Source organism: Hyla sarda, chromosome 6, assembly GCF_029499605.1.
Source record: "Hyla sarda isolate aHylSar1 chromosome 6, aHylSar1.hap1, whole genome shotgun sequence".
NCBI classification, from domain to species: Eukaryota; Metazoa; Chordata; class Amphibia; order Anura; family Hylidae; genus Hyla; species Hyla sarda.
Genome location: NC_079194.1, coordinates 83,421,394 through 83,448,681, shown reverse-complemented (window position 1 = coordinate 83,448,681; position 27,288 = coordinate 83,421,394). Strand labels below are relative to the sequence as shown.

Here is a 27,288-nt window from a genome sequence, read left to right as displayed (position 1 = left end):
CCCCAGCAATTGCTAGAACGATGGGACACACGAGAACTGTGACCCATCCTTTCTGCTCATCTTTCCTTTGGGCTTTCAGAGTCTCGTAGACTTTCACTGCGTCCGTACACCGTGTGCTCGACATTACAAGGAAAGCTGAGCAGAAGCAAAGAGACACAACGCTCAGGCGGGCGCTTGGGTCCCTTCCTAGTAGTGATCAGTGGGGGTCTCAGTCAGACCCCCACCAATCACAACTTCTGACATCTTTCCATATCTTTGCAACAATGGGGGGAGATTTATCAAAACCTGTGCAAAGGAAAAGTTGCCCATAGCAACCAATCTGATCACTTCTTTCATTTTGCAGAGGCCTTGTTAAAAATGAAAGAAGCGAGCTGATTGGTTGCTATGGGCAACTTTCCTCTGGACAGGTTTTGATAAATCTCCCCAATGTCTCTATGACATTACTGCAAAAATACAATTCCAAGCATGTCCGGACAGCCGTTGGCTGTCCGGGCATGCTTGGAATTGTAGTTTTGCAACAGCTGGAGATCCACAGTTTGGAGACTGGAATGCACTTTTATTATACAGGGTGGGCCATTTATATGGATACACCTTAATAAAATGGGAATGGTTGGTGATATTAACTTCCTGTTTGTGGCACATTAGTATATGTGAGGGGGGAAACTTTTCAAGATGGGTGTTGACCATGGTGGCCATTTTGAAGTCGGCCATTTTGAATCCAGCTTTTGTTTTTTCAATAGGAAGAGAGTCATGTGACACATCAAACTTATTGGGAATTTCACAAGAAAAACAATGATGTGCTTGGTTTTAACATAACTTTATTCTTTCATGAGTTATTTACAAGCTTCTGACCAATTATAAAATGTGTTCAGTGTGCTGCCCATTGTGTTGGATTGTCAATGCAGCCCTCTTCTCCCACTCTTCACACACTGATAGCAACACCGCAGGAGAAATGCTAGCACAGGCTTCCAGTATCCTTATACACTGCTATATACTACTATATACACCGCAGGAGAAATGCTAGCACAGTCTTCCAGTATCCTTATACACTGCTATATACTACTATATACACCGCAGGAGAAATGCTAGCACAGTCTTCCAGTATCCTTATACACTGCTATATACTACTATATACACCGCAGGAGAAATGCTAGCACAGGCTTCCGGTATCCGTAGTTTCAGGTGCTGCACATCTCGTATCTTCACAGCATAGACAATTGCCTTCAGATGACCCCTAAGATAAGTCTAAGGGGTCAGATCGGGAGACCTTGGGGTCCATTCAACTGGCCCACGACGACCAATCCACTTTCCAGGAAACTGTTTATCTAGAAATGCTCTGACCTGACACCCATAATGTGGTGGTCACCATCTTGCTGGAAAAACTCAGGGAACGTGCCAGCTTCAGTGCATAAAGCGGGAAACACATCATCATGTAGCAATTTTACATATCCAGTGGCCTTGAGGTTTCCATTGATGAAGAATGGCCCCACTATCTTTGTACCCCATATACCACACCATACCATCCTTTTTGTGTTCCAACAGTCTTGGAGGGATCTATCCAATGTGGGTTAGTGTCAGACCAATAGCAGTGATTTTGTTTGTTAACTTCACCATTCACATAAGTTTGCCTCATCACTGAACAAAATCTTCTGCATAAACTGAGGGTCCTGTTCCAATTTTTGTTTTGCCCATTCTGCAGCACCTGAAACTACGGATACTGGAAGCCTGTGCTAGCATTTCTCCTGCGGTGTATATAGTAGTATATAGCAGTGTATACAGATACTGGAAGCCTGTGCTAGCATTTCTCCTGCGGTGTATATAGTAGTATATAGCAGTGTATACGGATACTGGAAGCCTGTACTAGCATTTCTCCTGCGGTGTTGCTATCAGTGTGTGAAGAGTGGGAGAAGAGGGTTGCATTGACAATCCAACACAATGGGCAGCACATTGAACACATTTTATAAGTGGTCAGAAACTTGTAAATAACTCATGAAAGAATAAAGTTGCGTTAAAACCAAGCACATCATTGTTTTTCTTGTGAAGTTCCCAATAAGTTTGATGTCACGTGACCCTCTTCCTATTGAAAAAACAAAAGTTGGATTTAAAATGGCCAACTTGAAAATGGCCGCCATGGTCACCACCCATCTTGAAAAGTTTCCCCCCCCCCCTCACGTATACTAATGTGCCACAAACAGGGAGTTAATATCACCAACCATTCCCATTTTTTAAGGTGTATCCATATAAATGGCCCACCCTGTACACAGTACTCTTTCATATGACTTAAAGACAACTACGTTTCCATTGTTTCTGCCGATATGGGGCATACATTGACAAAGACATGGTTTATTTATTTATTGTTTTATCTTTATCCACCATAATGGGTTTGACTTGCATGTATGTCTAAGTGTCTGCTTCTTTGTTACATGGAGTAGTCTATAGGATTTGACCTTCGGAGCAGAGAGATTAGTAACCAGAGCTTAGTATTATCAGGATGGCGCTGCTCCCGCCCTATCTACAAGATTAAACCATAGTGGTGGCTGGGAGAGATGCAGGGCGGATAATATAATCCATTAACCCCTCTCTGATGCTTTTCTTCTGACTCTGGGTGTGAACGCGGCTGCGGGTTTATCAATGTTGCAGGGACAGGTTTTGGCGCCATACGTATAACATGTTATTAATTGGAGCCTTTAAATGTCACAGGCCACATGGTAAATGTCTCCAATAAAGATTGAATGAAATGAATGAATGAAAGGACAGGTACAGGCTGTGTTCAAAAAAAAGAAAGGGAACACTAAGATAACACATCCTAGATCTGAATTAATGAACTAATCGTATGAAATACTTTCGTCTTTACATAGATGAATGTGCTGACAACAAAATCACACAAATTATCAATGGAAACCAAATTTATCAACCCATGGAGGTCTGGATACGGAGTCACACTCAAAATCAAAGTGGAAAACCACACTACAGGCTGATCCAACTTTGATGTAATGTCCTTAAAACAAGTCAAAATGAAGCTCAGTAGTGTGTGTGGCCTCCACGTGCCCGTATGACCTCCCTACAATGCCTGGGCATGCTCCTGATGAGGTGGTGGATGGTCTCCTGAGGGATGTCCTCCAAGACCTGGACTAAAGCAACCGCCAACTCCTGGACAGTCTGTGGTGCAACGTGGCGTTGGTGAATGGAGCGAGACATGATGTCCCAGATATGCTCAATCGGATTCAGGTCTTGGGAACGGGCGGGCCAGTCCATAGCATCAATGCCTTCCTCTTGCAGGAACTGCTGACACACTCCAGCCACATGAGGTCTAGCATTGTCTTGCATTAGGAGGAACCCAGGGCCAACTGCACCAGCATATGGTCTCACAAGGGGTCTGAGGATCTCATTTCGGTACCTAATGGCAGTCAGGCTACCTCTGGTAAGCACATGGAGGGCTGTGTGGCCCCCCAAAGAAATGCCACCCCACACTATTACTGACCCACCGCCAAACCGGTCATGCTGGAGGATATTGCAGGCAGAAGAACTTTCTCCACGGCATCTCCAGACTCTATCATGTCTGTCACATATGCTCAGTGTAAACCTGCTTTCATCTGGGAAGAGCACAGTGTGCCAGTGGTGAATTTGCCAATCTTGGTGTTCTCTGGCAAATACCAAATGTCCTGTACTGTGTTGGGCTGTAAGCACAACCCCCCCACCTGTGGACTTCGGGCCCTCATACCACCCTCATGGAGTCTGTTTCTGACTGTTTGAGTGGACACATGCACATTTGTGGCCTGCTGAAGGCCATTTTGCAGGGCTCTGAAAGTGCTCCTCCTGTTCCTCCCTGTCTCTTGATGTACTGGGTTGACTCCTGGTAGGGCCTTCATGCTCTGGACAGTACGCTGACAGACACAGCAAACCTTCTTGCCACCGTTCGCATTGATGTGCCATCCTGGATGAGCTGCACTACCTGAGCCACTTGTGTGGGTTGTAGACTTTGTATCATGCTACCACTAGAGTGAAAGCACCGCCAGCATTCAAAAGTTACCAAAACATCAGCCAGGAAGCATAGGGACTGAGAAGTGGTCTGTGGTCATCACCTGCAGAACCACTCCTTTATTGGAGGTGTCTTGCTAATTGCCTATAATTTCCACCTGTTGTCTGTTCCATTTGCACAACAGCATGTGAAATTGATTGTCAATCAGTGTTGCTTCCTGAGTGGACAGTGTGATTTCACATAAGTGTGATTGACCTGGAGTTACATTGTGTTGTTTAAGTGTTCCCTTTATTTTTTTTGAGCAGTGTACATTGCCCACAGGGCCTTAAAGGGGTACTCTGGTGGAAAACATTTTTTTTTAAATCAACTGGTGCCAGAAAGTTACAGATTTGTTAATTACTTCTATTTAAAAATCTTAACCATTCCAGTACTCATCAGCTGCTGTATAATACAGAGAAAAGTCTTTCCATTTTGAATTTCTTTCCTGTCTGATCACAGTGCTCTCTGCTGACACCTCTGTCCATGTCAGGAACTGTCCTGACATAGACAGAGGTGTCAGCAGAGATTATTGTGGTCAGACAGAAAAGAAATTAACTTCCTCTGTATTATACAGCAGCTGATAAGTACCGTACTTTACTAATCTGTTTAACTTTAGTTGATATAAAAAAAATGTTTTCCACCAGAGTACCCCTTTAAGGCTTCTTGAAAGGGAAAGGAGCCCACTTTAAAGTGCACTTGTCCTGAGATGGGTTCACTCGAAACCCCCCGCACCTGAGAGCTCTGTCTCTCACTCCCCGCACGTACAACTCTTTGCATGCCGTGCTGGTTGACACCGAAAATAAAGATCGTTCTGCTGGCAGTCAAAATCGTGGGTGAGTGCAGCTTTTTTTCCTAAGTGACTTTGCTGCTATTATTGAATTTTGTTCACACAAGCTGGCACCCCCTCGTCTATACATCGGAGACATAGTCTGGACGTTCTGATGTTCCCTAATGTGGAGGTCATTACAGCTGCAGTGCCTGATTGCTGTAGCTCTTATTAGCATTTCTTTCATTTATTATTTGAAATTGGAAAAAAAAGGGGGGGGGGATTATATAAACTTTTATTAGTGGAGGGGCTTAATCACATTTACTTCAACATTTAACACTGCCATGGCATAGCATTGATCAGTGTAAATGGCGCTCTGCAGTTACAGGCTGTCTGTATACTTGGAGAGCCAATCCAATGGCACGGAGGCAGGTAGGGCAACCCTGATCGCAGCACCGCAGATGTCCTGATCAGCCCCCTAACCCATAGCCAAGTGATCCACTTTGATAACCGCTGGTGTACAAAAGTCTTTATTCTTGGGGTGCACACTCGGGTAACCTCAGTCAGGCAGTGCGTGGGCGCCTCTGGGATGGCATCTGTCTCGTGTGACTTAGCACGCTTGGAGCACTGGCTTGAATGCCATCCCAGAGGTGCCCCCGCAATGTGCGACATGTTACCTGAGTGTGCACTCCAAGAATAACTTTTGTACATGAGTGGTGAGTGCCGCGGTCTTAACTTTTTTTTCACACTGTGATATGTTACCTCCAAGTAGAGCACCACTAGCGTGTTACAGCAGGAAACCTGTTCACCTATGGAATACCGTTCAGTGTGTAGATAATGGTTGGATAGCCTGATCGAGCTGCTGGCTACTCTTTTTCTTTGTACAGTTGTCCACTTTGATAACCACCTGGGTTAATGCGGTACATCAACATGATTGCCGGTGTCAGACATTAGCCGTGAGTCCTGGCTTCTCATAGCAGCCATTTCACCTCCCCTCCTGAGCTCACATCAAAATCCTGTAGTGGTTGCAGGGCGTTAATGTACTCTCTATGTTCTCAGAGGTTAAAGGGGTTATCCAGGAAAAACACTACGGTTTTGGGTCCGGTCACAAAACCGGATACTGGTCAAAAATGAGCCGACTGGAGTCACCGTTTGACTCTGGTCGGCTCATTACAGTAAATGGATTTCAGCGCCGGTCCGGCTGGGGTACGGGAGCGCCCGGTTTTCCCCTCCCCCAGCTGGATCCGGCAACCGTACCTCCATAGCGTAAAACTGCTTATAGGTGATCCACCAATGTAGCTAGGAACTCTTACCATAGGAGGTTGTGTAGACTCACACACAACAATGGTCAGCGTGAATGAGCAATAGAACTGGGTCTGCAGACTTCCCGACCAAACGATCAATATCAGGTGAAGACTCCCAGGAAAGGATTGGGGTTCAACGGCGCTGACCAGGAGCAAGCGCGTCAGGTAGGATAAAAAGGTTTATTGGATAAAACAAAGCAGCGTGTTTCACCACGCTTGCGTGGTTTCATCAGGCATGCCACTACTTTCCTGGAAGTCGTCACCTGATCTCCACAGTAAGGCTGCATTCACATCTCGTTTTTTACGTTACGGGTGCCGGATCCGGCTGGGGGAGGGGCAAACCAGGGTCTCCCATACCCCAGCTGGACCAGCAGTTTTAGGTCTGGTCACAAAACCGGATACAGGTCAAAAATGAGCCAACCGGAGTCACCGTTTGACTCCGGTCGGCTCATTAAAGTAAATGGATTTCAGCGCTGGTCCGGCTGGGGTACGGGAGCGCCTGATTTTCCCCTCCCCCAGCCAGATCTGGTACCCGTAACGTAAAAACGAGGTGTGAATGCAGCCTAAGAAAGGCAGATTCTAAGGGGTTTTGAGGGGCTAGTGACTGAATATTGTGAATGGAGGACAGATGGGAACCACACCAGGGTGCCTCCAGCTATTGCAAAGCTACAACGCCCAGCATGCCCGGACAGCCAAAGGCTGTCCGGGCATGCTGGGAGTTGTAGTTTTGCAACAGCTTGAGCCACCCTGGTTCAGAGACACTGCCCTAGATAGTAGACATGCAGCCTAAAAATTATAGTAGTTATGAACAGGTTACTATATGGTGGAAATTAGTCAGTATTTCAAACATTTAGTTTCACATATAAATATATTAGAGGTAGCAGTGAGGGGGTCCATCTGTCCCACGTTAGCTTTCCCAATGAAAGTGAATGGGACGAGCTGCAATATTGTGCAGTGATGATAGATGTCCCACCAATTTGATAGTTATGGCAAATCCTGAGGATAGTCCATCATAAAGAAAAACCCTGGAAACCCCCCTGTAAGGCCAATAGATAAGTTTTTTGTGATTATACAGTGTCAATTGCTGTGGAGAGGTTCCGAAGAATCTACAGAATAGCTGCTCTTACATTCTGCCATCCGATCATGTGACACTTTGGTAAGGGCCCTTTCTGTAGAGTGTAAAGTGCAGAAACCAGATTCTAAGTGGTCAAATGAGAATGTTCCAGGAGTTCTGAGTTCACATTTGTGTTTAATCCCTTCTGTTCCATCATAGCAGCAGAAGAGGGAAATAAATTGTGACGCAGGATTCCCTGCATGTCTGACACCCAATGGACCCCATTGACCTTTATGAGGTCTGTTGGGTTCCTGTCATGGTGTCCTGCATTTTGTGGGCCAAAATAGTACAACACGCTATGCTATTTCATCTGGGGGTGTTTTTCTTTTATTTATTTTTAAATAACTAATTGTGCAATTGGGACTCCGTACATAACTTCCAATGTAGATGTGCATCTGGTGTAGATGAAGCCGACTGACTGGGTAGAAGATATTTTCTCAACAATACAGTGATACCAGTTTGTATCATTGTATGAACTGTTGTCACATTTGAATATCTTCCATCGTTGTTCAGGATTAATAGTGGTTCTTTGTGTTCTATTCTTTTAAAAGTTGGGTTTTATTGTCCCACTCCCTCTGTAAATTGTTCCGTACTCTTATTATTGTCCTTATTTTCTGGTGTTTCCAGTTTTACTCTGAGGTATACACACAGGTTCAAAAGAAGGAAAAAAAAAAGGTTCATGCTTCATTTGTGTCATGTCCAAAGGTGTTTGTCCATAGAAGAAATATGGTGCTTCACATCGCAGCGTCCATCACCATACACCACTGTGCAGGTTCATGGCTTCTTGGAATGTGCTTCAGGCCTTAAAGGGGTACTCTGGCCCTGAGACATCTTATCCCCTATCCAAAGGGGACCCCCGTGATCTTGCACGCAGCACCCCAGTTAAAATCAATCCCCGGAGCAGGCGGCGCGTGACGTCATGCCTCCGCCCCCGTGTGACGTCACGCTCCGCCCCTCAATGCAAGCCTATGGGAGGGGGCGTACATTGTATGGTAAAATGAGAGCAGGGCTCAAGTCCTGCAGAAACGCACAGGAACGGAGTTCCTGCACTTTTTCCAGAGCAGGAACACTGTTCCCATTAGCAGAAGTCCTGCAGAACTAGCCCTTGAGTGGAAATCATGGGTGAGCTCTCACACTTTTTTTCCCCAGGACTTGACCCCTGAATGAGAGGTTTCATTACAGAGTACAGTTGGTCATGCAAAAAACAAGCCCTTATATGGGTCTGTAGATGGAAATATAAAGGAGTTATGGATTTTAGAAGGAATGGAGGAAAAAACGAAAATGCAAAAATAAAATTGGCCTGGTCCTTAAGGGGTTAAAGGAAATATGCAGCCATAACATCTTATACCCTATCCACAGGATAGGGGATAAGTGTGTGATTGCGGGGGGGTTCGACCGCTGTGACCCGACTCTGCCATGCAGGAGGCGTGCCGCCCGCACCATGATGCCGCGGCTGACACGCCTCCTCCGTGTAGTTCTATGTGAGAGGCGGGGAGGCAGCGTTCATACCTTAACCACCTCTCCCATAGAGCTGTATGGGGAGGGGGCCTACAGTCAACCTCACTGAGGACGACGCTACTTGCCTTAGCCGCTCACACAGCAGCAATACCGGGCCCGTTTGGGAGATCGCGGGGGGTCCCCCCTGCGATCAAACACTTGTCCCCTATTCTGTGGAAAAGGGGTAAGTTGTTATGGCTGCAGTTGTCCTTTAAAGGAAAACTGTCACACATTTTCTTTCGTACTATCCACTGGTATTGGTGGATAGTGTGGGAGACGCTGATTAAAACGAGCCCTACCTTGGTCTGATCCGTGCCGCCGTTCGCCCGCACTTGTAGTTTTAATCTCTGTGTATATCCGGCTGTAACTGGCAAAGGCGGTGCTTCTGCGGGCGAAAGGACACTGACGTCAGCGCCGCTCATGAATATTCATGAGCGGCGCTGACGTCAGTGTCCGTTAGCCCGCAGAAGCCCCGCCTTTGCCAGTTACAGCTGGATATACACAGAGATTAAAACTACAATTGCGGGCGAACGGCGGCGCGGATCAGACCAAGGTAGGGCTCGTTTTAATCAGCGTCTCCCGCACTATCCACCAGTACATGTGGATAGTGCGGGAGAAAATATGTGACGGTTTTCCTTTAAGCTATGTTCACATGATTTGGAAGTCTAAGGTCAAATCCCACCAGACATCCATGTAGTAAGTCTGCCCGGTTTCTGTATGCAGATGTGGATTAACAATTCAGTGAGAAGAGAAGCGCAGTCTGTTAACTTTTATACTTCTGGTTTAGGTTGATAAAATGTACATGTGTGTGAAAATGTGTAGGCTGTAGTGTGTTCTTCTTCTGTAGAAAACCTGTAGTGTTGTCACATTTATCTTTAGGTGGTTGGTCACTGGCACTGTATAGACATGTACTTACCTAGCAGCACTGAGCTGGATACAGTCAGGGCCTTGTTGGTGAACGCCATGTTAGCAAACATTTCTTCACTTCCCTCTTCAGCTATAAGCTCGGCCTGGGTGACGGAGGAAGTGTGGGTGTTGTATTGTGTGTCCGTTATAGAATTGGAAGAACATGTGGCATTTTAACCCTTTGTTTCATTGAGGTTTAAACTGGCATACACCCGATCATTCGTCTGTCTCTGGTCACTCCACGTTTTTCTCATAGATGTCAAGGTTTTTCACTCTCTTGAATGATCCTTTTATATACATAGCAACTTTACGCAGTTGTTCCTTCCATAGAGCTCAATGACGAGTCGCTACACAAGCATAGCCAACGAATACAATATGCTCTGAATAATAATTGTAAGAACGACCCTTAGACTTTGTTCACATTTTGTTCTTTGCTGGGAAAGTTCCAGGCTCCTATGCCAAATGTATTCATAGGCTGCCATTTGCTCAACAGAGTGTTTTGTTGTCCTCCATTGGCTTTTTTTATTTTTTTTTTTTACTTACGGTATATCTGAATGCCCAATAGACTGGGCTTTCCTGAACTGCGCAAGAGCGTAAAAGAAATACATACGAGTGTAAGATTATTTTGCTGGATTTGTGCATATGAGTGACCTACGCCAATACGGTTACATATTTTGGAACTTTTTGAAAGTGCACAGACAAGTCTCATCAGCTTCTACCATCTAGGGCAGTGTTTCCCAACCAGGGGGCCTCCAGCTTTCGCAAAACTACAACTCCTAGCATGCCCGGACAGCCAAAGGCTGTCCGGGCATGCTAGGAGTTGTAGTTTTGCGACAGATGGAGGCACCTTGGTTGGGAAACACTGATCTACGGACAGGACAACTAGAAGCAATGAATAATGTACAGTATATTTTGACAGCCATCTGATCTTGCACAGATTATCTCTTAGGAGTCGGCATTTAGGACGACCAAATGTGACAAAAAAAAATCCCTATTGGCAGTGACAGTGGGAATAGTTTTTGATGCGTTATGGTCCTGGCAGATAAAGTGCGATGACTTCAAACGTCATGACTTCTGGTAAGAGTTCACATGGACCGCTCAGTTGTGTCGAAGGTTTCCTTTTATCCTTCCAGTAGTTTTAGAATCCAAGAGTGAAATTCCAGGCATCTGAAAGTTGGGACTAGGTCATAACGTCAAGTATTTTGGATATTTTGGAGAACTGGACATATACAATGATCAAACACTCTGAGAAATAGTACTGTACTTTCTGTGCTGGAAGAAAAAACAGCTGTGACTGTAATCCCGGGAGTAGGAAGAGCATTCTTTGTGACCACTGAACGGTCTTGTACATTGACACCATGCTCGACATTCCTTGAAGAGAGGATTCCAACAAATTCATTTTGTGGCATATTAGCAGCCTAATCTGTACCAATGCAGAGACTTAAGGGGTGGAAAATTTTTACATTTTTGAGGAGATGGACCCCTCCGTTCAAAATAATAAATGGAAATTGGGAAATGGCTAAATGACTAAAGTTGTTTCTGAATGTCCTTTCAAGGGGGTATTCCCAACATCAAAAGTAACCGCCTATCCATTAACCCCTTAAGGACTGAGCCCTTTTTCACCTTAAGGACTCGGCCATTTTTTGCAAATCTGACCACTGTCACTTTAAACATTAATAACTCTGGAATGCTTTTAGTTATCATTCTGATTCCGAGATAGTTTTTTTTCGTGACATATTCTACTTTAACGTAGTGGTAACATTTTTTGGTAACTTGCATCCTTTCTTGGTGAAAAATCCCAAAATTTGATGAAAAATTTGAAAATTTTGCATTTTTCTAACTTTGAAGCTCTCTGCTTGTAAGGAAAATGGATATTCCAAATAATTTATTTTTTATTCACATATACAATATGTCTACTTTATATTTGCATCATAAAATTGATGAGTTTTTACTTTTGGAAGACACCAGAGGGCTTCAAAGTTCCGCAGCAATTTTCCAATTTTTCACAAAATTTTGAAACTCGCTTTTTTTCAGGGACCAGTTCAGGTTTGAAGGGTCTTCATATTAGAAATACCCCATAAATGACCCCATTATAAAAACTGCACCCCCGAAAGTATTCAAAATGACATTCAGTAAGTGTTTTAACCCTTTACGGGTTTCACAGGAATAGCAGCAAAGTGAAGGAGAAAATTCACAATCTTCATTTTTTACACTCGCATGTTCTTGTAGACCCAATTTTTGAATTTTTGAAAGGAGTAAAAAGGAGAAAATTTTTACTTGTATTTGAAACCCAATTTCTCTCGAGTAAGCACATACCTCATATGTCTATGTAAAGTGTTCGGCGGGTGCAGTAGAGGGCTCAGAAGGGAAGGAGCGTCAAATGATTTTTGGGGGGCATGTCACCTTTAGGAAGCCCCTATGGTGCCAGAACAGCAAAAAACCCCACATGGCATACCATTTTGGAAACTAGACCCGTCGGGGAACGTAACAAGGGGTAATGTGAACCTTAATACCCCACAGGTGATTCACGACTTTTGCATATGTAAAAAAAAAATAAAAATTTTTTACCTAAAGTGCTTGGTTTCCCTAAAGTTTTACATTTTTAAAAAGGGTAATAGCAGAAAATACCCCCCAAAATTTGAAGCCCCATTTCTCCCGATTCAGAAAACACCCCATATGGGGGTGAAAAGTGCTCTGCTGGCGCACTACAGGTCTCAGAAGAGAAGGAGTCACATTTGGCTTTTTGAAAGCAAATTTTGCTCTGGGGGCATGCCGCATTTAGGAAGCCCCTATGGTGCCAGGACCGCAAAAAAACCCCACATGGCATACCATTTTGGAAACTAGAGCCCTCGGGGAATGTAACAAGGGGTTAAGTGAACCTTAATACCCCACAGGCGTTTCACGACTATTGCATATGTAAAAAAAATAAAAAAAATTTTACCTAAAATGCTTCTTTTCCCAAAAACTTTACATTTTTAAAAAGGGTAAAAGCAGAAAATACCCCCCAAAATTTGAAGCCCAATTTCTCCCGAGTACGGCGATACCCCATATATGACCCTTAACTGTTGCCTTGAAATACGACAGGGCTCCAAAGTGAGAGCGCCATGCGCATTTGAGGCCTAAATTAGGGATTGCATAGGGGTGGACATTGGGAATCACTGGCGTAGAATACCCCTAACAGGGTGCCTCCAGCTGTTGCAAAACTCCGAGCATGCCTGGACAGTCAACGGCTGTCCGACAATACTGGGAGTTGTTGTTTTGCAACAGCTGGAGGCTCCGTTTTGGAAACCATGGCGTACCAGATGTTTTTCATTTTTATTGGGGAGGGGAGGGGGGCTCTGTAGGGGTATGTGTGTATGTAGTGTTTTTTACTTTTTATTTTATTTTTTGTGGTAGTGTAGTGTAGTGTTTTTAGGGTACAGTCGCACGAGCTGTTGCAGAAAATTTGCTGCAGCTCAAACTTGCAGCCCGATACTTACTGTAATCCTCCGCCCATGTGAGTGTACCCTGTACGTTCACATTGGGGGGGACATCCAGCTGTTGCAAAACTACAACTCCCAGCATGCGCTGACAGACTGTACATGCTGAGAGTTTTAGTTTTGCAACAGCTGTAGGCACACTGGTTATGTATCACAGTTTGTGACCTTACTCAGTGTTTCAAAACCAGTGTGCCTCCAGCTGTTGCAAAACTACAACTCCCAGCATGTACAGTGTAAGGTGACTGCTGGGAGTTGTAGTTTGCAACAGCTGGAGGCACACCGGTCGTGAAACACTGAGTTAGGTAAAAAAAAAAACTCTAAGTTTCACAACCAGTGTGCCTTCAGCTGTTGCAAAACTACAACTCTCAGCAGTCACCGACAGCCAACGGGCATGCTGGGAGTTGTAGTTATGCAACCAGCAGATGCACCACTACAACTCCCAGCATGCACTTTAGCTGTTTGTGCAAGCTGGGAGTTGTAGTTATACAACAGCTGAAGGTACACTTTTCCATAGAAAAAATGTGCCTCCAGCTGTTGCAAAACCATAAGTCCCAGCAAGCCCATAAGGGAATGCTGGGAGTTGTGGTGATCTGCCTCCTGCTGTTGCATAACTACAGCTCCCAGCATGCCCTTTTTGCATGCTGGGAGCTGTTGCTAAGCAACAGCAGGAGGCTGTAACTCACCTCCTGCTGCTGCTCCATCGCAGGCTGTCCCTCGCCGCCGCCGTCGCCGTCGCTCCTGGGGCCCCGATCCCAACATTGACGCCGGGGATCGGGGTCCCCAGCACCGGGGGTCGTCTTCCCGCACCCGCTCACGCCCTCCGGAAGAGGGGCGGAGCGGGTGCGGGAGTGACACCCGCAGCAGGCGCCCTGATTGGTCGGCCGGTAATCCGGCCGACGAATCAGGGCGATTGTGAGGTGGCATCAGTGCCACCTCACCCCTGCAGGCTCTGGCTGTTCGGGGCCGTCAGAGACGGCCCCCCGAACAGCCAGTAATTCCGGGTCACCGGGTCACTGGAGACCCGATTGACCCGGAATCGCCGCAGATCGCTGGACTGAATTGTCCAGCGATCTGTGGCGATCGACGACATGGGGGGGCATAATGACCCCCCTGGGCGATATGCCGGGATGCCTGCTGAACGATTTCAGCAGGCATCCGGCTCCGGTCCCTAACCGGCTAGCGGTGGGGGCCGGAATTCCCACAGGCGTATGGATACGCCCTGCGTCCTTAAGGACTCGGGATGCAGGGCGTATCCATACGCCCTGCGTCCTTAAGAGGTTAAAGGGGTACTCCCGTGGAATACTTTCTTTTTTTTTTTAATCACCTTTTGCCAGAAAGTTACAGATTTGTAAATTACTTCTATTAAAAAATCTTAATCCTTCCAATACATTTTATGGGCTGTATACTACAGAGGAAATGCTTTTCTTTTTGGATTTCTCTGATGTCACGGCCACAGTGCTCTCTGCTGACCTCTGCTGTCCATTTTAGGAACTGTCCAGAGCAGCATAGGTTTGCTATGGAGATTTTCTCCTGCTCTGGACAGTTCCAAAAATGGACAGAGGTGTCAGCAGAGAGCACTGTGGTCATGACATCAGAGAAATCCAAAAAGAAAAGCATTTCTTCTGTAGTTTATAGCCCTAAAAAGTACTGGAAGGATTAAGATTTTTTTATAGAAGTAATTTACAAATCTGTTTACCTTTCCAGTTGATTTAAAAAAAAAAGTTTTCCACGGGAGTACCCCTTTAAATGATCAGTGGCGGTGGGTGTCCTCTAAATTAATGGAGAACATTGCTCTGCAATGTTCCTGCACTGAAGTTCCTTGCACAGCTGGGTGAACAGGGGCCACTGTTTGGGGTAAAACCAGCAAAGAGGACACAATTCTAAAGGCAATATACTGGCACCACTAAGAGATGGATAGTAACCTCTGCAGATATAGTAGTAGAGTTTTGGTCGGCGCTGCAGTAGCAATTCGGTGCACGTGGACAGGTAATTGAAATAGTAAGTAAAAAAGTCCCAGCACTCCGTAGTTGCTTTACGATGCTTTTACTACTTTTTCATCGCATATAATGGACGCAGCAGCACGCGTTCCGGCAATTAAGCCTTTCTCAACTGGATGTGCTGGAGTCGTACTATGATGTTATTTAAAGGTGCCAGAGGCTCACAATTATGACGTCATTGGTTGCCTTGACAACACAGTAACGATAAACAATTGTAAGGGATATAAATCTTTCACTGATACTTGTCAGACTTGGATGAACATAGTGGATCACTGTGGATCCCATCCATTCATGTTTGCATCTGTAAATGTAAATATAAAAGGTTATGTATCTTTAATATTATTTGTTGAACACATATTAAATAAAGTTTTTTTAGTACCGTATTTTTCGCCGTATAAGACGCACTTTTTCTTCCCCAAAGCTGGGGGGGGAAAGTCGGTGCGTCTTATACGGCGAATACACCCCTATCGCGGCGGTCCCTGCGGCCATCAACGGCCGGGACCCGCGGCTAATACAGGACATCACCGATCGCGGTGATGCCCTGTATTAACCCTTCAGACGCGGTGATCAAAGCTGACCGCCCCGTCTGAAGGAAAAGTGACACTAACCAGGCTGTTCAGTCGGGCTGTTCGGGACCGCCGCGATTTCACCGCGGCGGTCCCGAACAGCCCGACGGAATAGCCGGGTTAGTGCTTACAGGACACCGGGAGGGACCTTACCTGCCTCCTCGGTGTCTTCTCCGTTCAGGGATCCCCTGTATGGCCGGCGCACTCCTTCCTCGTCGTCGCGTACGTGCGTCGGCGTGCGTAACGACGTGATGGCGGCGACGGAGAGCGAGGATACCCGGCTGGCAGCAGAGACGTTCCGGAGCGACGGGGGCACGGCGACAGCGATGGAGCGACATCCAGGGCAGCGGTGACGGGTCCGGAGCGGCGGGGACACGTGACTATTACCTCCTATGCAGTGGTCTTCAATCTGCGGACCTCCAGATGTTGCAAAACTACAACTCCCAGCATGCCCGGACAGCCAACGGCTGGGAGTTGTAGTTTTGCAACATCTGGAGGTATGCAGGTTGAAGACCACTATTGGGTTCAAAATCTTTATTTTTTTAGATTTTGCACCTATAAATTGGGTGCGTCTTATACGCCGGTGCGTCCTATAGGGCGAAAAATATGGTAATTGGGCTAGTTCCTAGTCCCTATTTATACCCTGCGGTTCTAAAGTATCTAGTGTATGTATCCACAATGCCTCTCTTTTGTGAAGAAGTTGTTTTATATCACCTCCTCTTCTTGGGGGAGCACCTGGTCTTGGGATTTGAGTTGGGTTATATTCTGTCCCTTTTATTTAATAAGGAAGGGAATGGGAAACATCAGGTTGCCACATCGGATTGTAGACTTATGTCTATTGATGCGGTCTCCTACATGTTGGGATGATGAAATAGATGGCGTTTTTTGAATGGCTTGTGTAAAAGCCTTTTATCTGGAATTCCTTTCCGGAATGTGGATGTATTATTTTGTCTCCTCTTATTTTATTACTGCATTGTGCACAGCGGAGGCACGGAAAGGTCCCTAGTTTCCTGGTGTTTAAAAAAGTTTGACTGGATTTCTTGGCTGATCCTACATCTGCCCTTATAAGTTTGTCCTCCAAATTAGGTAAATGTTTATTGCATATAAACGGAGGGGATTGGACTCGCTCGCTGTGAGATATGCCTTGGGTAAGATGGACCAATGGGTACGTACCACACCATCAATCTTATGAATTAATGGATGATAGGTTCTCACCAAGGGAACACATTTTCCCCTCCATTTCTCTCTTCTTCTCTCTATTCTCAGGAATAGTATCAATGATTCTATCTGGATATCCTCTCTGTTTAAATTTCTGTCTCCATTCCTCTTGTCTCTGCTTCTCATGCACAGGAAAAAAGACAAAAGAGAGATATGCGCCCCTAGTGACAAGCATACAGTAGGCGGAATTGCACTCACCCTATGAGGTTGCGCTAAGAGTGCAACACCTCAGTGGATGTCTAGTTTAAATGGTGCTGGTTATGGATCCGCAGCCGTGGCTCTGCCGGACTTGAACGATACAGGTCCGGAAAACAATACAGGCAGGCAAAGCAAAAATTGAGCTGATAGGCGCTGTTCCAAGACAGTTAATAAAATGAACGGACACATATCAAATGTCCTAAAATCTGATTTATTGGCAATACAGCAACGCGTTTCTGGTCTGGAACGGACCCTTCGTCAGGCTAGATGCATGTAGCCTGATGAAGGGTCCGTTCCTGATCAGAAACGCATTGCTATATTGCCAATAAATCTGATTTTAGGACATTTGATAGGCGCTGTTCCAAGGCAGTTAATAAAATGAACGGACACATATCAAATGTCCTAAAATCAGATTTATTGGCAATACAGCAACGCGTTTCTGGCCCGGAACGGACCCTTCGTCAGGCTAGATGCATGTAGCCTGACGAAGGGTCCGTTCCGGACCAGAAATGCGTTGCTATATTGCCAATAAGTCTGATTTTAGGAAATTTGATATGTGTCCGTTCATCTTATTAACTGCCTTGGAACAGCGCCTATCAGCTCCATTTTTGCTTTGCCTGCCTGTACTGTCTTTTCTCATGGTCTTTAACTATTCTATTGATTCTTTTTTGTGAGAAGGGGATAGATTTTTTTATGCTAAGCGGATGAGCGCTCGTATAGTGTAATATACTATTCCTGTCTGTTGTTTTCCTAAACAGATCAGTACTGAGTCCCCCATTATTGTCCTTCATCAGTGTTGGATGTAAAAACAGTCCCCAAATAGGAAGTAATTTTCTCTGAGTACTATGCTTACGATATCCATAAAAAAATCTTTCTGATGAGTTGTGTATTGACTCTGTTGTAATAGCCAGCCTATTGCCTCTATCCCTTCATCATGTTTGATGGAAGTATAAAGACTTACTACATCGATTGTAACTAGCGGTGTCTCATCTGTGATGTTAGTTATCGTAGAGATGGTATTAAGAAGGTCAGAGGTATCTAGCAAGAAAGCTGGTGTTATGTTTTTTACTATTGGCAGTAATGCTTTTTCTAAGACTATGGATAAAAGTGATAGCACAGAGTCCACTGACACCGCTATTGGGCATCCAAGTGGATTGTGTAACTGTTTATGTATTTTAGGTACCATATATATCACAGGTGTTATTGGATTTCAAGTTGTAAATATTTACACAATTTTTCATCCATTTTTACCATTGTCTTGATATTTCATCATCACTTCTGTTATCTTTTTTTTGTATACTTAGTAATGGATCTCTATCAACAGGCTCATATGTATTTCTGTCCACTATCTGTCGTAGAATTTCTTTTTTATACAGTGTCGTGTCCATAACTACAACAGCGCCCCCTTCATCTGCAGGCTTTATTGTAATGCTGCGGTCAGTGGACAGATCCATAAGAGCTTGTTTTTCTCTTGCAGATAAATTTGTAAGAGTATGCAAATCACCTTTTTAACAATGTCCCCAATTTCATTTTTAACAATGGTACAATAAGTGTCTATTGGAAAGAACGAGGAAAAGTCCAGCGCGGTTAGTTGGAGCAATGCAAATCGATTTATTCAGCAATCAACCAACATAGATGACAGGTGACGCGGCCTTAGTCATACAAGGAACAGACACAAGTGAATGGTATTTATAGAGGAAGAGGTGGGGTCTCTTCCTGAGTCCAACTACCACCACTGCCCTCCCCCCCCCCCCCCCCCTTGCCTATTCTCTGGCCAGAGACCGTCAAGGTAATTGCCGATACCAATAATGTCCAAAATCGTGAATATCGGCCGATTAATATCAGCCTAACCGTTAATCTGTCGATCCCTAGTAAAAAAAAGTCCCGGCGCTCCGTAGTTGCTTTATGATGCTTTTACTTCTTTTTCATTGCATATACAGCATATAACGGACGCAGCAGCACGCGTTCCGGCAATTAAGCCTTTCTCAACTGCTTGAACTGGAATCGTACAATGATGTTATTTAAAGGTGCCAGAGGCTCCATCAAGGCAACCAATGACGTCATAGTTGAAATCATAAAAAAGTAGAAGCATCATGAAGTAACTACGGAGTGCCGGGATTTTTTTACTTGCTACCTCTGCAGATATGGCCGCTGCAATACCAGCACCTGTTTAGATTGCGGTGGTGCACAATTCGGGAGTAGGATAAATAATGTAGAAAGAGGCAGTATAGGTGAGTGCTGTCATCTAGATTGCCTCTTTCTACATTCTATATGCCCTTCATTGTCATGATCTTTGGGGGTCCCAGAGGTCTGACCTTCAACAGTCATAAAGTCAATAATAAAATATATAATCACTTTTGAGATGGAAATTCTTCTTGAAATCTTATTCATTTCTCCTTTTGGCATTCAGGTGTGGTGTCCTCTTACATTTCTTAAAGGTGTATTCTGGGAAAAAAAAAAAATGTATATACTAATCTACCCCCGGTCCTGTGCAGGTCCTGTTTGCTTCCGCTCAGATAATCACTGGTCGAGATGCAACTCTGCTGCAGCTAGTGATTCGCTGAGCGGGCAGGTCCTGCTCCAAACAGAAGCAGGCAGAAGACAGGGGCAGAGGAGCAGGTCCTCAGCAATCTAAAAAAAAAATTCTATTTTTTTTTTTTTTATGATGGCAGAATACCCCTCTTAACCTAATAGTTTACATTCCACATTCACCCCAGTGTTTCCAATAAACAAGAATATTTTTGTTAAGCAATCTTATGTACAAAACTACTCTAAACTACATTCTTTGCTCACCTCTGAGTTGAGGCTCCATTCATAACAAAAGCTACAACACTGTCCAAAATCAACATACACCCGCTCGCCATGATGCTAGAGAGGCACCATTCGTGTACAGTTGGTCCCATTATGGTTTCTGTCATTCTGACCACTAGACTTGGTATATAGATGCTGTGTTATCCTGACCTGCTAACTAAGGCTCTCAACACAACCTCCAGTGGGGTCCCTCATGACAGCTGATAACAATGTTGGTCTGATTTCCTTAGATCAGTGGTCTCAAACTGTGGCCCTCCAGATGTTGCAAAACTTCAACTCCCAGCATGCCCGGGCATACTGGGAGTTGAAGTTTTGCAACATCTGGAGGGCCAGAGTTTGAGACTACTGCTTAAAGGGGTATTCCAGGAAAAAACTTCTTTTTAAATATCAACTGGCTCCAGAAAGTTAAACAGATTTGTAAATTACTTCTATTAAAAAATCTTAATCCTTTCAGTACTTATGAGCTTCTGAAGTTAAGGTTGTACTTTTCTATCTAAGTCCTCTCTGATGACACGTGTCTCGGGAAACGCCCAGTTTAGAAGAGGTTTGCTATGGGGGATTTGCTTCTAAACTGGGCGGTTCCCGAGACAGGTGTCATCAGAGAGGACTTAGACAGAGAAGAACAACCTTAACTTCAGAAGCTCTTATAAGTACTGAAAGGATTAAGATTTTTTAATAGAAGTAATTTACAAATCTGTTTAACTTTCTGGAGCCAGTTGATATATTAAAAAAAAGTTTTTTCCTGGAATACCCCTTTAAGATTAACTTAGTCTCGATGATCAGAACCCTTCATCAATTTCCCTAAAATAAGGGCTACTGTACAGTCCAGTTACAGTCAGGATACGATTCTTCCTTTGATGGGCCTGAACATTTTCTATATATTATTTACATTATTATTTAGATTATTTTCTGTATAGCCCAGTGCTCCAAGTGATGGGGCTGTCATCTAGCTGGAGGAGTGCTACGTTCTTGGGTTGGGTTACGCCGACGGCAACCGAAATTTGTTTTATTGTTTCGGTACATTTAAAATGAATTAAAGGAGTACTCCGCTGGAAAATTAAACAGGTTTGTAAATGACTTCTATTCAAAAATCTTTATTCTTTGAGTATTGAACAGTTGCTGTATGTTCCAGAGGAAGTTCTTTTCTTTTTGAATTTCCTTTCTGTCTGACCACAGTGCTCTCTGCTGACACCTCTGTCCGTATCAGGAACTGTCCAGAGCAGGGATTTGCTCCTACTCTGGACAGTTCCTGACACGGACAGAGGTGTCAGCAGAGAGCACTGTGGTGAGACAGAAAGGAAATTCAAAAAGAAAAGAACTTCCTCTGGAGCATACAGCATCTGATAAGTACTGGAAGGGTTAAGATTTTTAAATAAAGGTCATTTACAAATCTGTTTAACTTTCTGGCATCAGTTGATAAAAAAAAAAAAAAAAAAAAAAAGGGGGGGGAGTACCCCTTTAAAGGGGTTGTGCGCTGCCCTGGCTTTCGGAGCTCCGCACGCAGCGTCCGGAAGTTCATTATTCCGAACGCTGTTTGCGGGCTTCCGTGTTCGCGGCCACCGGGCGTGACATCACGCCCGGCCCCCTCGTGACGTCACGCCCGCCCCCTCTACCAAAGTCTATGGGAAGGGGGCAGTCGCGCACCGTTTCCATAGACTTTCATTGTGGGGGCGGGCGTGACGCGAATACGGAAGCCCGCACACATCGTTGCGGAGCTCCGAAAGCCAGGGCAGCGCACAACCCCTTTAATGCTGCAAAGATTTCCTGACACTTTGTATCATCAGCTCCTTAATAGATTTATATTTCTTCATGGGAACAGACTACAAACCCTGTAGTCAGCTGTCCTCTACTGTTTGCTAACGTATAGTCAGAAGTTTAGAAACATCTAAGAGGACCATATAAATAGTGTTATTGCAGGACCTATGATCACTAGTGCTGAGCGCGAATATTCGATATGCAAATTTTTACCGCGAATATTGTCACTTCGCAATTTCGCCAATATTTAGAATATAGATATATATATTCAGAATGACCAATATTCTTTTATTTATTTATATTTGTTTTATGCGAATTTATGCGACTATCAGCACTTCCAGACTGGGCACTGATCCCTCCCTTCTTTTAGATGAAAGATATAATTGCGCATGCGCACTTTGCAAATTGTATTACGAATTTTTGCATGAAAAAAACGAACATGGCGATTATGCGAAATTAGCGAATATAGGACGAATATTCGTCCAAATATTTGCAAAATATCGCGAATTCGAATATGGCCTATGCTGCTCATCACCTCTCTTGTAGTGTGGATCCACCTTGTACCGTGTAAATAATTGATAATAACTTAATAAATATCTCTTATGAGTTATTGATAGAAACCGATCTGGGTTTTTTCCTTGTCATGGATCTGCCTGTCTACCTTGCCTAAACCCCTCTCCTGATGAATAGTTGTTTTTTTTTTTTTTTGTGTTTATTAGCTGTGTCCGCTATATAAGACAGTCTAATTAACGTTATTACCAGTAATAAGTGTAAGGTTGTGTGTAATGGATTTTTCTTAAAGGGGTACTCTGCTGCCCCATTGAGCAGGCGGCGACGGGGGTCGTTATGTCACAACCACGCCCCTTGTGATGTCACACCACACCCCCCCCTCCCAATGCAAGTCATAGGGATGGGAGCGTGGAGACCACCATGCCCCTTCCCGTAGACTTGCATTGAGGTGGTGTGGTGTGGCGTCACGAACCCCGCTGCCAGACTCAGGGTTCTAAACGAACGCTGGGTGCTGCCGAGATTGTGCGGGTCCCAGCTGCGGGACCCCCGCGATCAGACATCTTATCCCCTATCCTTTCGATAGGGCATAAGATGCCTAGGGACGGAGTACGTCTTTAACTGTGGCACACACTGATCCCACTTTCTGCTCCCAAGTAACTGCTTCACTATTATTGTCCGTCTTTCTACACCATCTTTCTTTTTCTTCCAGGTCGCGCAGAGCATTGAAGACCATCACCAAGAAGTTATTAGTTTCTGCCGAGAAAATGGTTTCCATGGCCTTGTTGCCTATGATTCAGACTACGCTCTGTGCAACATCCCTTATTACTTCAGTGCCCATGCGCTAAAGCTGAGTCGCAATGGGAAAAGTATCACAACCAGCCAGTATCTGATGCACGAGGTGGCCAAACAACTGGACCTCAACCCCAACCGCTTTCCCATATTTGCTGCTCTTCTAGGTAACTTCTTTGGTTCCATGTAATGTTCATGCATTTGTATATATATATTTTTTTCCTTAATGAGTGTTAATTAAAACAAATTGAAATATAGTTGCTGGATTACAGTCAGTAGCAACACTTAACCCCTTATTGACTGACATATCGGTCATGAGCTAGTGCATGTTCCCACATCATATTGGATAGATCAGTCATTATGGACTAGCTGCTTGTGCCCATTGCATCCACAATATTGCGGCAGGAGCTCAGTTGTTACAAGTTACGAAGAGATTTTAAAGCTGTGTTCATCTCTTTATTCATGATTATTTATAGAGATGAGCGAACTTACAGTAAATTCGATTCGGCACGAACTTCTCGGCTCGGCAGTTGATGACTTATCCTGCATAAATTAGTTCAGCCTTCAGGTGCTCCGGTGGGCTGGAAAAGGTGGATACAGTCCTAGGAAAGAGTCTCCTAGGACTGTATCCACCTTTTCCAGCCCACTAGAGCACCTGAAAACTGAACTAATTTATGCAGGAAAAGTCATCAACTGCCGAGCCGAGAAGTTTGTGACGAATGAATTTACTGTAAGTTCGCTCATCTCTAATTATTTACACAGCATAAAATCTGCAGCATATACAGTATGTGTGAAAATACCCCCACGGTATATATTCACACTCTGCAGATCTGCTGGAGATCAGTGGCAGAAAATGTGCAGTGTTTCTGCACCAAAACAAATATGTTTAAAAATCAGTTGCAGATCTTTTGCAGAATAGTTGAAGAATATCTGCAGCAAATCTGCAGCGTGTGATCGGACCGATTAAAAAAAGATCAGCTGCTCATGCTACTGCGCACGCGCGAGTACACAAGCCCTGCCCCACTTAGTGAAAATGACATCTCTCGCAGGCAGAAGCAATCAATGGCAGTCATTCTGCTCATCATGCTACAACTAGAAGTGCTGCTCTTGCCAAGCTAGTGCGAAACACACTTAGGGATGGCAATGTATATGATTAGGGCAGTGTTTCCGTTCCATGGTGCCTCCAGCTGTTGCAAAACTACAACTCCCAGCATGCCCGGACAGCCGAAGGCTGTCCGGGCATGCTGGGAGTTGTAGTTTTGCAACAGCTGGAGGCACCCTAGTTGGGAAGCACTGGATTAGGGAGTGCGGTTAGATTTACGCTACAGTAACCTAGGGAGTTGAAGTTAAACAGCTGGAGGTACGCTCCCCTATAAGTGTATGATCACAAGGAATCTACCTTCTGCGACAACCCCCCCCTCATCCCCCCTCACAATCTTAAACAGGGTTTTGAGTCTCCCGTCGGAAGCCGTGCATGCGCCAGCTCCCTTAAAGGGGTTATCCAGGAAAAAACAATTTTTTTTATATATCAACTGGCTCCAGAAAGTTAAAACAGATTTGTTTAAAAAAAAAAAAAACTTAATCCTTTCAGTACTTATGAGCTGCTGAAGTTGAGTTGTTCTTTTCTGTCTAAGTGCTCTCTAAGGACACCTGTCTCGGGAACTGTCCAGAGTAGAAGCAAATCCCCATAGCAAACCTCTTCTACTCTGTGCAGTTCCCGAGACAAGCAGAGATGACAGCAGAGAGCACTGTTGCCAGACAGAAAAGAACAACTCAACTTCAGCAGCTTATAATTAATGGAAGGATTAAGATTTTAATAGTAATTTACAAATCTGTTTAACTTTCTGGAGCCAGTTGAGAGATATATATAAGTTGTTCCCTGGAATACCCCTTTAAAAACACTTAGCTGCCACACAGACGGGCTATTCAGGACCTTGTACTCCAGATTGGGGGGGGGGGGGGTGTTATACAGTCATATTCCTCCCAAAACATCCTGTTCTCTCAATGTTAAATGTTACAATACAATCCATTTCATACATATGTATTGGGCTATGGCGGCAGCGAACTGTATATCGGTATAGTGTTTTTTTGGACTGAACGTGAGGTGAGCAGAGCCTAATAAAGAGACGCGCTGTTGTGTTCGGCGCGGTCTCCGCTGATCATTCTGTTCTAGTAAACGTTGCCATTGTACAAATAATCCAGTCCCACTGCTTCTTTTACTGTTCTCCTCGCGTATATTGTCACCATGGAGAAGCACTTGGATCGCTTCCGTGACCGTAAATCTCTGTTAATTTGACAGAAAAATTTTGTGAACGATATGCTAATTCTGGCGTTAGGATTGACGGTGTCAGCGGTAACAGTGCCGGTGGAATAAATTGCCATTTAGCATCGTTTTGAGTCCGGGAGTCTTTGGTACGAAGCGTGTCTGTGTGTGAAATGATCATTACAGCTTTGTATGGAGAGGCCTGGTCTGTTGTCAAGGTTACCAAATCCTTCAGTGGGGCGTCAGGTGCTAATCTCCAATGGAGGCGGCCAAGCTCATTCTCCGGGCTTAGCCAGAAGTGTCTCATTGTTCCTAATGCTAAGTAATTTGCCTGTGATAGAGCAGCAGTGGCCACTGCCACCGAGGGAGGAATGCACTGGGCATCTGTGTGGAAACAAGTTGTGAATGGCATCGAAATCGTAGAAAACCTATCCAGGAGGTGCGATCTTGGTGGTTTGCCGGCAGCATGCGTTATACATTGTGCCGCTGTCCTATACGGTGTAGAAGTGCGGTGTTTTGTGTATAAGAGGCTTGGTGGGATTTGTTGGTGGTAGCGTACAGGAAATTTTTCTAAATGGTTTTCAGATTTTAAAATAATTGTAGAGTGTTACCGGGATTCCAGGCTCCATCATAACACGTGCAGGCAATGGTGGAGACAGAAGTCCGTTCACATTGAGGACATTCAGTGAGGGATTTCCTTGCGGAATTTCTTAACCTAATAGTATTTGAATGAAGGGAAACAGACCCCGGCACTTGGACCTCCGGTTGACTGCTGATCAATGGGAATTGGAGAATGAAGCTTTATGCACATTATCCCAGTTAAAGAAGTTGTCCAACCATTAACATGTATCCCCTATTTCAGTTTTTTCTAACCAGCGTGCCTCCAGCATTGCAAAACTACAGCTCCTCAAGCCTGCAAATAAATCTGCCCGTATGAATGTACCCTAAGGGCACGTTCACACGCGCGGATTTTTTAGCGGGTTTTCCGCTGCGTATTTGAAAGTGGACGGGCTCTTCTCGGCTGTCCGCAGCAGATTTTCCGCGGTGGAATGTACACTGCGGAAAATCCGCCACAAGCCCCATTGAAGTCAGTAGGGACTGTGGCGGATTTTCCGCAGCGCATATTCCGCCATGGAAAATCTGCTGCGGACAGCCGAGAAGAGCCCGCCCACTTTCAACTACGCAGCGGAAAACCCGCTAAAAAATCTGCGCGTTTGAACGTACCCTTAGGCTACGTTCACACATGCGTATTTTTGCTGCAGAATTGCATAATTTGCTGTAGCAAATCTGCAGCAGAAAATACACATGCGTGAACGCAGCCTTAGAGCTCGCTCACACGGACGGATCCGCAGCTTATTTTAGGCTGTGGATCCGACCATGATGGACCCTAAAGTGTGCCTTCAGATGTGCCTGCTCGGAACGGCAATTCGCTGCTACAAGCAGACACATTGCAATGTGCGAGTCGCTGCACGCATGCGCAGTGTACTCTCACACATTGCGGCCGCTCCCCCTGCTCCCTGAGCTAGGCCGAGCAGGCACATCTGGAGGCACACTTTAGGGTCCATCGTCGGCGGATACACAGCGTAAAATACGCTGCGGATCTGTCCGTGTGAACGAGCCCTGAAAGGAATTTTAATTTTTAGAAACGCTAAAGGTGGCAGAAAAACTAAAAGAAGAAAAACAAAACCTTACCTGCCACTGATTCCCCCCTGTGCCATTCCCACTGCTCAGAGCTTCCTGTTCTCGGTCCTGACACACAGGAAATGCTGCTTAGCAAATCGGTGGGTAAGGTGGGGCATCGGGAGCCAGTGATTGGCTGAGCAGCATTTTCTGTGTGTCGGGAAAGAGAACAGAAAGCGCTTAGCAGGGAGACTGGCATCAGCGGAGGGGGTAAACATTTATTATGTTTTGCTGCAACTCTAAAAAATAAAAAATGTATCCGGATAGAAATGCTATGAATCGTACCTACAGACTTGCACACGTGTAATAAAGCAAGGGTCATGCGTAACATTTGTTATCTAGCTACAGATATTGGCACCAATCCTGGGTGAAAATCTACACGTGTAATACGCAGCGGATTTAAAGGAAATCTGTCAG

General features: G+C 44.9%; 1 protein-coding gene across 1 annotated transcript in view; it reads left to right on the top strand.

The window, feature by feature from the left end:
* Positions 1-27,288, top strand: part of FAM120A (family with sequence similarity 120A) — a 72,997-nt gene that overhangs the window by 9,744 nt on the left and 35,965 nt on the right. Inside the window, exon 2 of the mRNA XM_056524319.1 lies at positions 22,849-23,095. Within this exon, the coding sequence (XP_056380294.1) occupies positions 22,849-23,095 (247 nt within the window). The remainder of the gene's footprint in view (positions 1-22,848; positions 23,096-27,288) is intronic.